Genomic DNA, 17549 nt, shown 5'->3' with positions numbered 1-17549 from the left:
CCAAGCATTTTTCTTTTTTTTTTCCTTCAAATCTGACCGTTCAAAAAAGAAAACCTAATCAATCTTATCTATCTCTCACGCTATCTATCTCATTCCGTCTCTCACTCTCACTCTCACTCTCGCGATTTTCATCTCCACAGCCTACACCCACTGATCGACTCTCTCTCTCGTCGCAAGATGGACTAATCGACCGATCAACGGATCGACCTCATCGCACACCTCACAGGTAAGCTCCTCTCTGAATTTCAGTCTCTGTCTGTGTGTCTCTCTCCCGGATCTTTGGTTTTTTTTCCAACATATCAGATCTTTGTGTCTCTGATCTGTTTCCCTCCCTCACTCTCTCATCTCACAGTCTCTCACTCTCTGGTTTTGCATCTACACCGATCGACCTCACAAGTAAAGTAAGCCTCTCTCTCTGTCTCTCTTTCTCTCACTCTCCCCGATCTTTGATCTGTCTGTGTTTGGAGTAGCAGTTCATAGATCTGTCTGTGTTTATTTATTTATTTATTTTTGGTTTGTTGCAACAGATCTGTGTTTTTGGAATGAATTAAATCTGTGATGAATCTGTATTGAATTCAATCTGTGATGAATCTGTTATTAAAATTTAAATTAAAATGTGTTGAATCTGTATTGAATCAGATGTTTTTTTTGGGAATTCAATCTGTTATTTTTTTGGAATCTGTTTTGAATCTGTATGGAATCTATTTTTTTGGGAATTCAATCTGTATTGAATCTGTATTAAATCTGTTTTTTGGAATTAATTTTTGATTTAATTTGATTCAATCTGTTAACTTTTGGAATTAAATCTGTTATTAAATCTGTCAGTTATTTAAATCTGTTATTTAATTTTTGGAATTAAATCTATCTGTGGCTGTATAATTTTGGAATTCATAGATCTGTCTATGTTTATTTTTATTTTCATTTTTTTGTCTGTTGCAACAGATCTGTGTTTTTTGAATTAAATCTGTGGTATTGGATTGAATTAAATCTGTGATGAATCTGTATTGAATTCAATCTGTGATGAATCTGTTATTAAAATTAAAATAGTATTCAATCTGTTATTAAAAGTTTTTTGGGAATCTGTTATTAAAATAGTATTCAATCTGTGGTTTTGAATTAAAAGTTTTTTGTTATTCAATCTGAATTCAATTTGGAATTCAGATGTTTTTTTTTGGAATTCAATCTGTTATTAACAGTAAATCTGTTTTTTGGAATTAATTTTTGATTTAATTTGATTCAATCTGTTAACTTGAATCTGTGAAATTGAATCTGTATTTAATTTAATTTTTTGAATTAAATCTGTAAAATTGAAAAAAATAAATTTTTGAAAAAAAAGTTCAATCCGCAAACCGCCTGCACGTCCGCGAACCCTATCTGCGCAAACCGCATTGCGGGCGGTTACGGGTTGACTTTTCTCCAAACCACAAAGATGCGGGCAGGTCCAAATAGAACCGCAAACCGTCCCAAACCGAACCGCGGACACCCCTAGTTTGTATGGGATGATTTGGTAAGAAATAAATTGATTAGATATAAAATACAAAGAAAGAAAAAAAATCTCACTACTCTTATATTATTTATTTATTTTTAGTCATCCAAACATGATAATTAAAAAGGTTAATTACATTTTACTCCTTATCCTTATGGTTTAACTCAAAAACACGTTACCTCTTGTGATTAAGAAATGAGACATTTACACACAAATCTTAATTTATGAATTTATACTTCATTAAGTTTTAATTAAGATTTTTTTGACCTTCAAATCTCATTAAATTTTTAATAGTCCGAATTGCCCTTCAAACAATAATTGTTCATCATTATGATTATCTATAACGGAACATGATGATTTGACATTTATTTTGATTTTCAAAACTTTCAAATTGGAAATATATATATATATATATATATATATATATGTGCAAAATAGAAAAAAAGTGAATTATTTTTTGTGCAAAATTGAAAATTGTGTCTATAAAGGAGCATGATGATGGAACATTAATATGCAAAACTGAAAAAAAAAAGTTTGAAAAAACTGATAATATTCTCAGTTTTAAAATTGAAAAAATTGATAATGTTTTTGATTATATTGGATAGTAATAAGTAGATGGGTAAAAACGTTTAATCTCATGATCTATTTTTTTTCCCAGTTAGTGAAACAATTATCTGAAATATTACTATTCAAAATTGATAATGTTCTTCGTTTTAAAAATATAGAAAAATTGATAATATTCTCAGTTTTACTAAATAGAACTCACTGATTCAAAAAATCTTAAATAAGATCTGAGTTATCATAACATTTATAAATAGAATTTTTAGATAATTAACTCTAATATACACATAACTCCCTTATAGTATGGAGTAAACTGCAAAGTCCAACTCCGTTAATATTTTCTGTAAAAAGCCTATATAACACTTATCTTTTTGTTTAATTTTTTTCTTAGTGCCATTATCAACCCGACTCCATTTTATAGTTTAAAAAATAAATAAAATAAAATGAATGAGACTCCATTGTCTTCCACTTTTCTCTGTTTTTACCGTTTTCTTCTTCTCTCCTTTCTTTCTTATACCATGGCAGACCACCCACCCTACGACGTCAATTTTTTTCCTTTCGAAAATGTAACTTTTGCAGCTCGGACCAAATCCAGAGACCTCGATATATATATAATAATATAAACACATATATTTATCAGCAATGATTTATAACACTAATTTTGATGCTCTAATAGTGTGTAGGGACCCATTGCCAACTCATTAGAATTGGTTTTACAGCTCAATAATTAAAGCTCCAAAGTATTTTTCTATATTTATTTGCTCCCAAAAAATCTGTTTCTTAAAGCCCACAACAAAGTAGAGAGAAAATAAATTTTAATTTCTTAAGAAATACTCTGTTCAAAAAAAAAAAAAAAATTCTTGAGAAATAGTAGCAAAAGCTACCAATCCATTCACAAGCTATTACAAACATTCCATTGCTGACTCAATCGGAGCTCAAATCATCCGAAACTATCTCCATCGAAAACAACTGTCTAAGGTATATGATACATTGGGAGGTATTTGGGAATGGTTCATGTCTTAGCTCGTTCTCATCAGAGGTATCACTTATTATGATATCTATAAAACATAAATTATTCCAAATTAATAACCCATTTTAGTGTGTGTGTATATTTGTGTGCTGTAGTGTGAGGTGGTCCCATGGTGACCTTGGGTTGTTGAAGCAAGGAAAAAAGATAGGGAGATGAGGAGGAGGAGATTATGTGCAGTGGTGAAAAGAAAAAGGAAGAAGAGAATGGTTCGATCATTGCTGTTAACAGTGAAAAGGTGGAGGAAGAAGAGGATTGAAAAGAAAAAAAGAAACAGTAAAATAAAGAAGGAAAAATTAGAAGGGCAAAAATAAAAGTTCCTAGTTATTTTGGCCAAACATGTTTGAGACTTGTCACACACTTAATTTGGTGCGTGCTTTGCTGTTGCTGTTAAATGTAATAGAATTGGTTATTTTTACATTATATTCCAAAAAGCAAGGAATTATGTGTATATTTTTAAATTATACGATTATATATATATATATATATTTTTAAATCATAAGATACTGTATTTTTGGACTAAATCACAATGGAATAAAGTATAATTAATCTTAATTAAAAAATACAATTTCTTTTCTTTTTCTCGCATATCACAATCATTTATTTTCTTTGGTGATCCAGAGAAGTGTCAGTGATTACTTGAATTTGCAAGAGGGTTGTCAGGCTTGAATTCCAAACCAATCCGTCTTTGTTATGTAAATTATGCAATCACATTATGTTTATGCGATTAGAATTTTTTGAAATGTAAATTATGTTAGGCAATTAGATCTGTTTATTCAATCAGATTTTTTTATTTTTTTTATTTTTTGGTAGCAACAGATCTCTGAGATTGGAATTAAATCTGTTATTGTGTGACTAAGATTTGTTTCAATGGTGATTGGAATTAAATCTATTCATTTTTAAATTTGTGATTTCAATGGTGATTTGTTTCAATGGTGATTGCATTTCTATTTGGAATTATTGAAATTGAATTTGTAATTTTAGGAATTGATTTTGAAGCATTTTAGAAAATTGATTTTGAATGATTTGTAAGTTTTAATGAACTAATTTTTAAAGGGAAAAATTCAAACCGCAAACCACAAACCGCTTGCAACTGCCCGCACATCCGCAAACCCTATCCGCACAAACCGCAAACCGCACTATGGGCGGTTGCGGTTTGATTTTTTCCCAAACTGCACAGGTGTGGGCGGGTCAAAACCGAACTGCAAACCGCACAAAACCGATCCGCGGACACCCCTAATAAATATATGTTCTTAATCTTCATACCAAATTCAAGCTTCAAACCGCCCTAAGTGTATTTTTTTAATGCAAATTTCTCTATGAACTTGTTTTATTTTCTTTCAAGAACTTCATTTGCGCTAATGATGGTGTAGTAACAATGCAATTATGCGATTTGTGATGCAAATTAGGTTAATCTGATCAATAAATTTGTTTATGTATTCCGTATGAGTAGGCTGGTGTGGTGCATATTCGAAAATGTCTCAGGCAGCTATAGATGTTCCGATGAATGGTGGGTTTAGCTTCGACCTTTGTAGAAGGAATGAAATGCTCATAAAGAAAGGCCTTCAATCTCCGTCTTTTCTCAAGACCGGCACTACTATCGTCGGACTTATTTTCCAGGTTTGATTTGATTCAAATTTCACTATGGCGAGGTGTATAATCTGATAGATTTAAGTTGTCATAGCAGATTATTGGGAAATTGTGATATTTGTTCCCATAACCTTTGAGTTGATTTTATAGTAATTAAATAATAAATGATATTTTGTTAATTGAAATCATCATTAGTTCTGTGAGGGGAACTGAGTCTACTATATGAGGGATTCATGCCTTATAAGTAGGAATCATGGGCATCTACACCACAGTTCATGTGATCTAGAATTTTTTATTTATTTATTTATAGAACTTTATCATTCATGTGAAGTAGATATTTATTTACTCAATATTGAAATTTTAGAACAATTTTATTGAACCATTTCCAACTTTTAAAATCATTAGATTTGGCATGATAGTGATGTAATTAAATGCATATCACCAAATCGTGGAGTTGGTGGAAGTTGGAGAACAAAGTATACACTTTCAAAAAAAAATTAAAAAAATTTAGAAATATCGTTAACTAGCCGTTGGTAGCTTGGCTCTATATACCTCAACTTTTATAAAATTTCATGCACATTTTTGAATCCGACCTTAGATAGAGGTTGTAGCCTCCATTCCTTACACAAGTGCTTCCAAGAGTTTACTCCAAGGGAATCTTCCAAGTTCTTAACTTGTGAAAGGCATAAACATCATTCCATTAGTGTAGTTTATACACTATTGTTGACACACCACAAACCTCTCACCTATAAGACTTTGTTTGGGCTTAAGGGTATTGGTTTTCCTTCTTGAAGTCCATGTTCTAGCTTTTGTAAATCTAGTGATTTTTCGGTTTTTGATTTGGAGGTTGTAGTTTTTGGTGGGCGTAAACCCACTGTAGTGTTGTGGAAGAGGTTTAGAGTGTAACCTAGTGAAAATCTTTGAAGGAGTATTTGCAAAGGTTTTGGGTTGCCCTAGTGAAAACCTGTTTGAATAGTGGATTAATGCCGACATGGAGGCTGGAGTGGATGTAGGCAAGTTGCTGGACTTGTCACGACCCAAACCCGCTCCTAAAAGTTTGGATCATGACCGGCCAGTGACCTCTTGATTACTTACGGCCTCAGACAGATTACAGAGAATTTATAATAATGGGGCCTAAGCGGAAGTAAATAAAATAACAGAACGCCCATTGAGCAGTGCTTATATGTCAGTATTTTAAACATCATGTCATATAGAGAAAGTTCACATACACAATTCATACATTCAAGTACGAGTCATGCAGGTATATACAAGGAGTTAGCAATTAAAAAATTACATGTTAACAAGGTGTCCAAACAAAAGTTACGAAAGACTTAAACAAAATTTGCCATCAGAGAAAAATCCCAAAAGACAAAAGGCTCCTTTTTGGAGGCTTATCAAAGAAGGTCCACCAAAAAGACTCTTGAAGCTGACCTAGGACTGACATCCGAGTTGCACACCTACATAAATATATATAAATACCGAGTGGGCGAAGCTCAGTGAATAATAGTAAAGTAAATTAAATGAAGGCATGTGATGTAAACCATTATTTTTCCAAAGTGCAATATTCAGAGTATCTATCATAGTCACGCTAAGCATAACGTTATTCATAATCACATTTTCAGAATGGCCTCAGGCCCATTTATTGCGGAACAGTCTCGGGCTCACATGTAACAAAACGACCTCGGGCCCAATCACATGATATCAATTGTTCAGAACGACTTCAGGTCCAAACATATCTTATCATAAAGAAGATGGAACATTGACATGTCTTCATCTCTCACATAGAACAGAATGGCCTTGAGCCCAACATAATGCAGAACGGCCTCAGACCCAACATAGTAACAGTTATTCTGAACAACCTCAGGTCCAAACATATCTTATCATAGAGAAGATGGAATATCGACATGTCTCCATTCCCTACAGCCTTAGGCCCATAACAGCCTCGGACCCATCACTTATAACAGGAACAGAATGACTTTAGGTCCACATTTCTTTCGTTCGTTAACATTCGTCAAGCATCCTTTACCATTCATAACAAGGCATTCTATAACGTTCGTAGCGCATTTATATCATAATCCAATGTCATATATATATCATTCAATCTTTCCAAAATAGCAATTAGCCACATCATTCATATCAAAATAAAATAGAGAATTAAATAAGAACAGATATTTACAATACTATTACTCACTGTGATTCGGTCGTGTAACGGTCCCTTCCGGCGAGTGACCTATGCATTACACACACGCAACTTGATAAGCAATTCATTCTTTTCTTAGCTTCTTCTCTTTACTTATTTTTCCGTTTCGATCAATTTCTATTCATCTTTAAGCATTTCGGGAGGGCTTACATACACACATTAATAGATTCAGAGGGTCGAAAAGATAAACAAAATGCATTAATTTTCCTCCCTATTTCTCACACGTGTGGAAGCCCCACCGCACGTGCGGAAAAGTGTGCCACACTTGTGGCCCGCACGTGCTTTTATTTCAGAATGTTCTACTTGCTTGCTCTGTTTTCCACGTGCGGTTTTGGGCTCTGTTTGTAAAGTCCGAAAATCTAACAAATTCAAGCCTTCCAAATGTATTTCTAAGGCCCATTTCAAGCACTTTCACTTCAAACACATGACATATAAACATAATAAGCATGAAACTCAGCGATCATAACTTACTTTAATTTGATATATAGAACACTAATTTCCATATGTCCTTAATTTCCTTCATCGTTTCATGTTATACTTGTATTTACATGAGTTCAAAGCATGCAAAGACTCAAGATTAAATCACAATTTCTCACTATCCAACCCAAATCAAACTAAAAATAAAGGAATTAACTCTTTAATCACACAACCCAAAGATTACATGTTCATTTTCATGAAATGTGTTCAATCAAGATCATAATCCATAATCCCTAACTTTTATGAGTGTCAAAGCTTCATTTTAAGTCTTGATTTTAACCAATTGAAGCAAGATTTAGAGTATTCTAGTTGATTTACACTTGCCTTGAGCTATAATCTTGATTTTTCCCTTTCAATTCCTCAATCTCAAGCTCTAGGTTGAGTTCTCCTTTGCTCTCTTTCTTTTCTCTTCTTCCTTCCTCTAGAAGCTCTCTCTTCAGGAGATATTTTGAGTTGTGTTGAGTCTAAGTCTCATAAGGCTCTTACACATGTCCTATGTCACTTAAGCTTATTGAATCTAATTGGGCTCAATTAAGAATTTAGCCAAATGAATCCAATTACTTCATTGCGAATCAAATTTTTACAAAACTTCATATTGTGTCCTAAAAATCATGCTAATCATAACTGTAAAGTCAATTTCGGTTTATCGCGCCTCTAAGGCTTTCAATTTCCAGTCCAAAGGTTGGAATTTCAACAAATTTTCTCATAACCGACAGATACAAGTTTAGAAACATGTAATTCACACATTTAAATATGGAATTTCACATTAAGCACACATATAATCACACATATAATGAGAGAATTAAAGCATATAAGAGAGTCGGGTTGTTATAGGACCACTATAAAATCTTGTGTTCATCTCTTTTATTTTGAGACTTAATTTGATATATAATTTGTATTGCCTTGTGAGATGAATGTGTTTCATGTTTTGTATTGAGCTGGACAAATTTAGAAATGCATGATTGACTAATTGTACTCTTATTAAAAAGTTAAATCACGAGAGAATAGAGAGTACTTCTCCAATAATTAGGTTTTGCTTCATCGAAATTGAGAGAATGATTTTTGAGAGAATGATTTTTGTGCAACCTAACAAATTGAAAGGGAGTTTGATGGGTTTAACAGTTATTCATAGTTTGAATTGACCGAGGTTAGGACTTTTAAATTGTAACAAAGTATACAACCAAGTGCTTGAGTTGTTCAAAGTTGACATTACACAAAAAATGACATAGGTTCAATTCAACGCAATAAAAGTAATTTAGGTTCACAAAAATGTTAGGTTGTCATATTCTCCCCCTCACAAAAAATTTAGGTTGACATTACGCAAAAAATTTAGGTTGTCATATACACACTAGGACACTTTCACATTTGCTTACTAACATTGTGTTTTTGTATGCCACTCTTCTTTATTTCATAGATTCTTCGGACTGGTTTGTTTGTGTAGATGCTTCTTATACTCTCCATCTATAATGATATTTTCATTTCATATTCAGGATGGGGTCATCCTTGGAGCGGATACAAGAGCTACCGAAGGGCCCATTGTTGCTGATAAGAATTGTGAGAAAATCCACTTTATGGCACCTAACATTTATTGCTGTGGAGCAGGGACTGCTGCTGATACAGAGGCTGTGACAGGTAATTTCAATTTTTATGTTCTATGTCAGAATATTGGTAGTTAGGGTTATGCTATTACAACAATAGACACGCCTTTTATAAGCTAAGTTTTGACAATATTGTCTTTCTAGACATGGTCAGTTCCCAGTTGCAGCTACACAGGTATCATACTGGTCAGGAATCAAGGGTTGTGACAGCCCTTACCCTTTTGAAGTCTCATCTTTTTAGGTAAGGATACATAGTTCAAGGTTGGTGTTCTTAGATATGCGAGTACTTTCTGTTAGCATATTAGAATTCAAGGTTTGATTGTTTTGACTGAACCAGCTACCAAGGTCATGTCTCAGCTGCTTTGGTGCTTGGTGGAGTTGATGTGACTGGACCACATTTGCACACTGTAAGTGATTTTTACTAATAGGCATCTGAAGGGTATCGTGTTTTGTGTCATACTAAGGTACTAACTGTTTATTGAATCATTGCACAGATCTACCCACATGGATCAACAGACACTCTGCCATTTGCTACTATGGGTTCTGGTTCCCTTGCTGCAATGTCTGTTTTTGAATCAAAATACCGTGAAGGGCTAACTGTAAGTTGGTGTATTCTGATTGGTAGAAGTGTTTAGAATGTACAAGTTAAATTGATTTTAAATTTTATCATGTTTCTTAGAATTCTTAGATTATCATTGGTCTATATAATACAGTCAACTTGGATTAATTTGTGTTACTTTGGAATATTGTTTTCCTTCGTGTTTTCATTCCTACTTAAAAAAATAGGGAGTATATATATACATATATATATTTTTTGATGAAATGAGAATAAATCATGAAAAAGGATGATAAATTATATTAGAGCTAAAAATTTCTCTCATACATTAGTTGCATTTCTTTTCCTTGTTTTCTATTGTAACCAAATAAGGAGTAATGGTTTTCATTGCATTTTCTTTTTCTCCTTCCTCATCAAATTCATGAACCAAACACGACCTTAGGTCCCATTGTATCATAGGTATAGGAATGAGATTCAAGAATGCAAACTTTCTTGGAATCCCATTAAAGCATTTGGTATGCTATGTTGATAATGGAAATGCAAATCTAGATGAACACTCCAGAATTAAGGAAATATTGTTCCCAACTTAAGGTGGGGTTAGGGTTTCATTCCCATGGAAAGGAGTCTTGAAAATATGATAACACTGCACCCTAAGATGTCTTAATGGTTTATACAAACACATAATATTAAATATAATTAACTTGTGTTACTTTGGAATATTGTTTTCCTTCGTGTTTTCATTCCTACTTAAAAAAATAGGGAGTATATATATACATATATATATATTTTTTTTTGATGAAATGAGAATAAATCATGAAAAAGGATGAGAAATTATATTAGAGTTAAATTTTATCATGTGTCTTAGGGTTATTAGATTATCATTGGTCTATATAATACAGTCAACTTGGATTAATTTGTGTTACTTTGGAATATTGTTTTCTTTCGTGTTTCATTCCTACTTAAAAAAATAGGGAGTATATATATATATTGATGAAATGAGAATAAATCATGAAAAAGGATGAGAAATTTTATTAGAGCTAAAAATTTCTCTCATACATTAGTTGCATTTCTTTTCCTTGTTTTCTATTGTAACCAAATAAGGAGTAATGGTTTTCATTGCATTTTCTTTTTCTCCTTCCTCATCAAATTCATGAACCAAACACGACTTTAGGTCCCATTGTATCATAGGTATAGGAATGAGATTCAAGCATGCAAACTTTTTTGGAATCCCATTAAAGCATTTGGCATGCTATGTTGATAATGGAAATGCAAATCTAGATGAACACCAGAATTAAGGAAATATTGTTGCCAACTTAAGGTGGGATTAGGGTTTCATTCCCATGAAAAGGAGTCTGACAATATGATAACACTACACCCTAAGATGTCTTAATGGTTTATACAAACACATAATATGAAATATAATAAAATCGTACTGCATTAAAAGATTTAAAATAAAGTAGTAAAAAGTAATTGACTTTACAAAGGTACAGTTATACTCCCTCCGTCCCAAAATAATGGTCCCTTTTGGGGAATCCAACTTTTTTTGGTAGTACAATTATTACATTTGAAAAAAGTTAATTTTCCAAAATTATCCTTTTGATAGTACATTTTTTGGGAATATCAATGGCAAAATTGTACTTTTTATATTGTTTATTAATTTAAAAGAAGGGCAAAATAGGAAATTTATATTATTTTTGTACTTGATTTTTGAAGAGGGACTAATATTTTGGGACAATGAAAAATGAAATAAGGGACTAATATTTTGGGACGGAGGGAGTATCATATTTACCACACAAAAAAAAGAAAAAAGAAAAGGTTATATGACATTATATGTTTTGTAAAGTTATGTATTTATCTCTAAATAGCACTAGCATTTCTTGCACGGATTCTAATTTGAAAGTGCAATTTCTTACGTTTGAACACTTTGTGGTTAGATACATCCTAAAACAACACATGTAACAATTGTCCTAATAGGAGTTGCGTAACTTATGTTCAATATTCTTGCAAACGGGGTTCACGCTAGTGTATCTTGAAAATTTTCTAAAACAAGGAGCCTACATATGATCAACATAACATTGTGTAATGGAAACTTTTAATACAACTTAAAGAAAGAATTAATATTGAAAATTAAAAAAAAGAAAAAGAAAATAGGTAATATGTATTATTTGTAGAACCTCATTTTTTAAATTTGCAATTTTTTAATACAAAGATTTATACCAAACAAATAAATGGCTGCCTTACTTTTCCTGTCAAGTTTTATTTATTTATTTTTGATAAGTAAATTCATTATAAAGTGCCCAAAGGGTGCAATCTTTGTACGAAAAAGATATACGCATCAAAAAAGTTTATTCCATGCTTTGTGGCATGATTGCATCTCATTCCTATTATGTTCCATTTTTGCAAACCAAGCATGCCTTAAAACCAGTCGTGGAGAATGTTACCTCCATATGTGAAGTGAAATCCCACATCGCTTGGCTACTAAAGTAATACGTAGTATAAAACATGAGGTTACCCTCACATCAATAGTTAGTTTTTTGGGTTGAGTTTTACCCAATTCCGTGTAAGGCCATGATCCATCAATATGCTTTTGAGAGTTCTAAGTGTTAAAATACATATTTGTAGAGGGATGAAGGAGTGAAGTTGGTGACCGAGGCTATTTGCTCTGGCATATTCAATGACTTGGGAAGTGGAAGCAATGTTGATGTTTGCGTAATAACCAAGGTTTGTTGATTCACACTGACATTCCTTGAAAAGAATAAAAGGTTTCACTTTTTCCGTATGTAGTCTTGATACTTTTCACGTGGCATGGCTTTCTAGACTCCTTTTGTCAATGTTTGCTTGTACAGGGGCAAACAGAGTACCTGAGAAACCACCAGTTGCCCAATCCTCGCACTTACATCAATGAAAGAGGCTATTCATTCCCAAAGAAGACTGGTCAGTAATTCTGTCCTAAACATTACCTTCATGTTGGTATTTACAATTTTGCTTCATATAACTCTTAGAACTGTCTTCTTTTTGTTGTTTCAGGGCTTTGTACTATTATTTTTATACTTAAATTAAAAAGAAAAAAAAAAAAGAAAAAGAAAAATGAAGGCTTATCTTGTTTGATTTTGAGATTGTTATCACGATAACATTATTTATTGAGCATTTTAGCATTTATCTGCCAACTGACCTTGTACTGGACTCACTTCTTAAACTATAATGCTAGAATATTATGAGACTGGTGATTTTTGTCTTCTGCTTATTCTAATATGGATAATTAATATTGTGATGGTCAATGGATAAATGTATATATATATATGGGCAACAATTCATGCCGAAAACTTAAGTCTGATGCTATGGCCAAGTCTATATTTCTTGGATTGTAGGGAAATATTTGTAACCTCACGGTAACATTTGGTTGTGATTGCAGACGTTTTGTTGACAAGGATTACACCGTTGAAACAGATGGTGGAGGTGACTGAAGCAGGAGATGCGATGGAAGAATGAGTTACTGTGGTTGAACCATGCTTGGTATTTTGTATTGAATTCTTGCCATTTATGACACTGTTTACTCTCCTATTGTATCAGGTGTGACATTAAAAATTTAAATGCGATCTTTGTGGTGGTATGGAATCTCATGTGAATACTGGAGATTTAGGAGTGACAATTTCTGAGAAGGATCATTTTGAGCCACTGTTGTTGTTGTTGTTGTTGTTGTTGTTTTTTTTTTTTTTTTTTTTTTTTTTTTTTTTTTTTGGTTTTTCTCTATTTCATGCACAAAACGAACACTGTTTAAATTATCTCGTCTCTTTTGTGGTTATGTGGATGCTGCTGAAAATGATGAAAATGCAGAACAAGGTCTAGTGATATTTGGAAACATCATTTTTTTCCCCTATACGAGGATAGAGAAGCTTCAATCAAAATCTCTTATGAAATGCCATTCCCTGTTTTAAGATTAAATTTCTGAATCCCAGCATCTAAATGAGCAGAGTCAATTAGAGTAATAAGTTATTTAAATTTGGCTCGTAAACTTATGGAGTTTGAAAATGTGTTTAAGTTTTGCTTGTTTATCTTTTGAGCCAATCTCAGAAGAGTTTTAATGAGGGTTGATTAGTTTTATTTTTTATAATGCATGTAACTGAGTCAAGTCAAGTAAAGATTGTTTTAAGTTTAGTTTAAAAACTTAACAAGTTTTAAAATGTATTGAAACTCAAACATGTTTTTAGCAAGCCAAATAAGAGTGAGCTCAAGTAGTTTGATTTGTCTTGCAACTCTAGTTGAAACTCATTGCGAAGCAAATATTAGAAGACTAAAGAAAGACCACAATAAAATGATTTTATTGCTTAAACAAACTAAAAGTACCTGGAACTTCATTAAACTTCTTTAATAAGTTTGTATTTAGACGATGAATTTGCGTAACGATTTGGAAAAAAAAGAAAAGAAAAAAAAAGGTGATGAGTAAAATATTATTATATTTCATTCGCATTTCAAATATTTTTTCTTTTTGTCTTCTCAAATCTGTAGTCAAATTCATGATTTAAATACAGTCTAAATGGTTTCTTATATGTTTGTTCTTAAAAAAATGATATACAAGTTTATTTTTTTGACTTAGTGATGTGTCAACCAATTATTTTCTTGACACATCACTGAGTCTAAAAAGTAAGTCTAACTTTTGAGACTGAGGCCTTGTTTGGGAACCCTCCCTTTTAGCCAAAAAGTCAAAAAGTTACTAAATTAGTCAAAAAGCCAACAATCATACCAAAAAGTCAAAGATTCTCTTCTCTCTACTTTTTGCACATCTTTTCGTAAAAAGTCAAAAGTCATTCCAAACATACTAGTTTTTTTAGGCTCATATTTTAGCTAAATAGCCAAAAAGTTACTAAATTAGCATGTTCCCAAACGAGACCCGAATAACAATACTCTTATTCTTTTCACATATTTCTTACGTATGTATAAATACATCACTATCTTCTCTATCTCATGCTAAAACTACGAGACTCCCAAGCATGTTCTTTCTGAAGAAGTCCAACACTGAGTTGAATCGAGGGAAAGGCGTGGTCAGATTCAAACTTCTAGTAATATTAACAATTTTGAACCACTGACTTGCTGGGTCGCACTTATGACGTATTTTTAAGCATTTACAAGTATTCGTGACGATAGTATTGTTATTGAGGTCCACATCCAAGCACACGTGGGCGCCGTGGCGGGCAAGCTTGGATGAGAGGTGCATATTAGAGTCTGAGATGGGCTCCCATTTTGAAGTTGAGCCACTCCAAATCACACCAAGCTTGACTGGTTTGTTTAGCCCATCTGCTTGTAAACAGAAATAAGTTCCTTTTATGGTTATTGTTTTTTGCTGTGTGTTGTAGATCCAAGCCTCAGAGTCTGTGCATGGATCTAGATTCAATGGCTCCAATAGTGATTTTCTTTGGAGACATTGACCGGTTAGTGGGTGGAATATTACTTTATGTTGTTTGGCTCCTGGTTGGCCTGGTTGTTGTATTGGTCCTGCATGCCAAACAGAGCATAAACAAATTTATATATAGGCAATTACAAATCTGTAATATGATTGAATTTAACAGTTAAAGTTTTCCCTTGCAGTTACAGAAGAGCATTTTCAGAAAGTACAAAATACGACATTTTGTGTTAATACCAACTCCAGTATTTATTCACTCAAAAAAGCTCAAGTATTCAATTTACATGTAAAGAGATTTAAAAAAAAGTGTACAATTTTTTATTGTACTCACTTATGTATATAATATATAATCATTTAAGTTTCTTAATATGTACTCGAAGGATACAGGTTAACAAAAAATACATATGTAGATGATATTCAATTCCAAGCTCTCAAATTAAAGTTGGTATATGTTTGTAAGGGATGCGCATAAATCTTTCTTGGTGAAAATAATAAATGAAATTAAAAAAATAAATTATACACTAGGCTTCCTTCACGAATTATTTAAAAAATTAGTTTCTAGAAAAAATTGTTTGTCATATTTCTAGCTTTTTGACTTCTTGGACTTCGAGTGACTTAAGTAAGTTTTTTTTTAGCAGGAAATGAGTTTGTTGAGTTTGTCAAATAAGTGAAGGCTTCTTAGACTCACCAAATTTGTTATTTTTTATGAAGTATTTTTGAAATACCAACTTAATATGCTGATGTGATACTCACAGTGAAGACAAAGTCAGTCTATCTATCTCATATTCTATCAATCAAGAACACTGTGGTGCTCCAAAAATAATATATATATTTCTAAAAAAAGTCATGAATTCAATACCTTGAAAGGGTAATTGGATGCCAGAGATCCTGTCCAAGAAGCTTGAATTCCTAGCCTCAGACCAATTCCAATTGAACAACCCATAAACCTCGTCGAACTCACTCACCTCTTCTTTCAAATAGTAACTCCCAGCAAGAGTCCACAAAGCGCAGTCAAAGTCAAGTTTAGCTGCCACACGCAACAAACAATTTAGGTACGAATAATGTTTTAGAGCACTAAATTGGGAGCTCTAGAGCATCACTAATGATGTGGCACAGTGGCCCCCACCAAAGTGATGTGATGTTTTGGCTTGAGTTTGTTTTTTTTTTTTTTTTTAAGCTCATTAGAGCTATTAGTGGTCTAAAAATTAGTGGGATGAATCACCACTCATTTAGGTACCTATTGTCAATGACATCTGTACCCCTTAGGTCTACCCCAAACTCACTCAGAAACAAGGGGTACCCTTGCTCCAACACAAACCCCGCCTTCCTCATAAATTGATGCATGACTCGCCCACAAACGTGGTTTGGGTTGCCCCTTTTCCATGGCAATCCATCAGAAAACCCATACCAATGCACCTCGAATACTAGCTTTCCGGTGAACGATAGGCTTACCGGATGTTTGATGAGAAAGGATAAATATTTGTCGAAAGTCAATCTAGAGAGAATGACAAGAACATCTGGGTTTATTGCATGAACTGCTTCTGCTCCTTTTTGCATGTACCTAGCATGTTTGATATAGATTATTTACAAGTTAAATTAAGCATTGTGTATGATCAAAATTATTTTTTTATGGTTGATTTTGTGTTCTATACTTACACCTAGAATTAATATGATCTACCCATTTTAAATTCTCAATTTTTTTTAAAATATTTTTTTTGAACATGTAATGTTGATGATTTATCTGGTAACAAGTACAATTTTGTTCAATTGATAGATTTTTTAAAATAATTATTCGATAGTTTTAGAATATCATATAGATATGGCATTCTCCATATAGTACTTTATACTAGTGAGATAGCAAAAAAACTATGAATATGACTTGAGAATAACCTATATATTTCGTGATTATTTATTTTTTTGAAATACCATGGTAGCGTTTGGTAAGGTTTACGTTTTTAGTTTATGTTTACAAAAATTTTATTAACTGGTTTTTGTTTATTTTTATAAAAACATAAATTATAAATGCGTTTAGTATGAACAAAATGTTTAAAAAATTTTAAAAACATAAATAAAAAAATATGTTTGTTCAGGCCTAAAATATTTATATTTATTTTTATTATTTATGACAATGGGATCACACACATTATAATTGAAAAAAAATAATTTAACTAAAAATTAAATGGGAAAAAAAATTAATTGAAAAAAAAATTAACTGAAAAAAATAATTGAAAAAAAAATTATTCGAAAAAATAATTAATTGAAAAAAATTTATTTGAAAAAAAAAATTGAAAATTGAAAATTGAAAACTGAAAACGTAAACTTATTTTTTGAGTTTACATTTTTTCCTCAAATTTATAAACTGGGACAACTATTTATAAATCAAAAAAAATTATCAAATAAGTTTTTATGACAATTTTTAAAATTTTTGTAAATATAAACTAAAAATTAAAAACGGAATGGTTATCAAACAGACACTAAATAACTCACGGTGTATTTTGTAATTATTTATTTGTTAGAAACATCAATTGATAAGGTCACATAACAACTACCTAATACATTTCTCTTTTGACAGAACTTCTGGAGTATTTGCTTGGTTTGATATTTAGAATCAATTTTCTAAAAAATAAAAAATTAATATAATATAAAAAATACTCAT

The 17549-nt window shown here is 32.1% G+C and overlaps 2 protein-coding genes across 3 annotated transcripts; one reads left to right on the top strand and one right to left on the bottom strand.

The window, feature by feature from the left end:
• On the top strand, nucleotides 1-13170 carry LOC114318295 (proteasome subunit beta type-7-A). 2 transcript variants are annotated; one of them, XM_028265150.2, is made up of 10 exons: nucleotides 1-226; nucleotides 353-401; nucleotides 4528-4694; nucleotides 8832-8973; nucleotides 9084-9180; nucleotides 9277-9346; nucleotides 9434-9538; nucleotides 12118-12216; nucleotides 12342-12429; nucleotides 12908-13170. In XM_028265150.2, exons 3-10 carry the CDS (start codon nucleotides 4551-4553, stop codon nucleotides 12982-12984), a joined length of 822 nt encoding a protein of 273 aa, XP_028120951.2. In that variant the 5' UTR covers nucleotides 1-226; nucleotides 353-401; nucleotides 4528-4550; the 3' UTR covers nucleotides 12985-13170. The 2 variants fall into 2 exon arrangements, with proteins under 2 accessions (XP_028120951.2, XP_028120952.2); XM_028265151.2 differs by lacking the exon at nucleotides 353-401 and having other exon boundaries at nucleotides 50-226.
• A 1032-nt stretch (nucleotides 13171-14202) lies between these two features.
• On the bottom strand, nucleotides 14203-16450 carry LOC114318255 (glycosyl hydrolase 5 family protein-like). Its single transcript, XM_082918628.1, has 3 exons — nucleotides 16177-16450; nucleotides 15753-15920; nucleotides 14203-14991 (listed from the first exon to the last, which is right to left on the bottom strand). Exons 1-3 carry the CDS (start codon nucleotides 16448-16450, stop codon nucleotides 14456-14458), a joined length of 978 nt encoding a protein of 325 aa, XP_082774754.1. The 3' UTR covers nucleotides 14203-14455.
• Nucleotides 16451-17549: the final 1099 nt, after the last annotated feature.

Source organism: Camellia sinensis, chromosome 3, assembly GCF_055761805.1.
Source record: "Camellia sinensis isolate YWXY chromosome 3, ASM5576180v1, whole genome shotgun sequence".
In the NCBI taxonomy this organism is placed as follows: Eukaryota; Viridiplantae; Streptophyta; class Magnoliopsida; order Ericales; family Theaceae; genus Camellia; species Camellia sinensis.
This window is presented reverse-complemented; position numbering and strand designations above follow the sequence as displayed.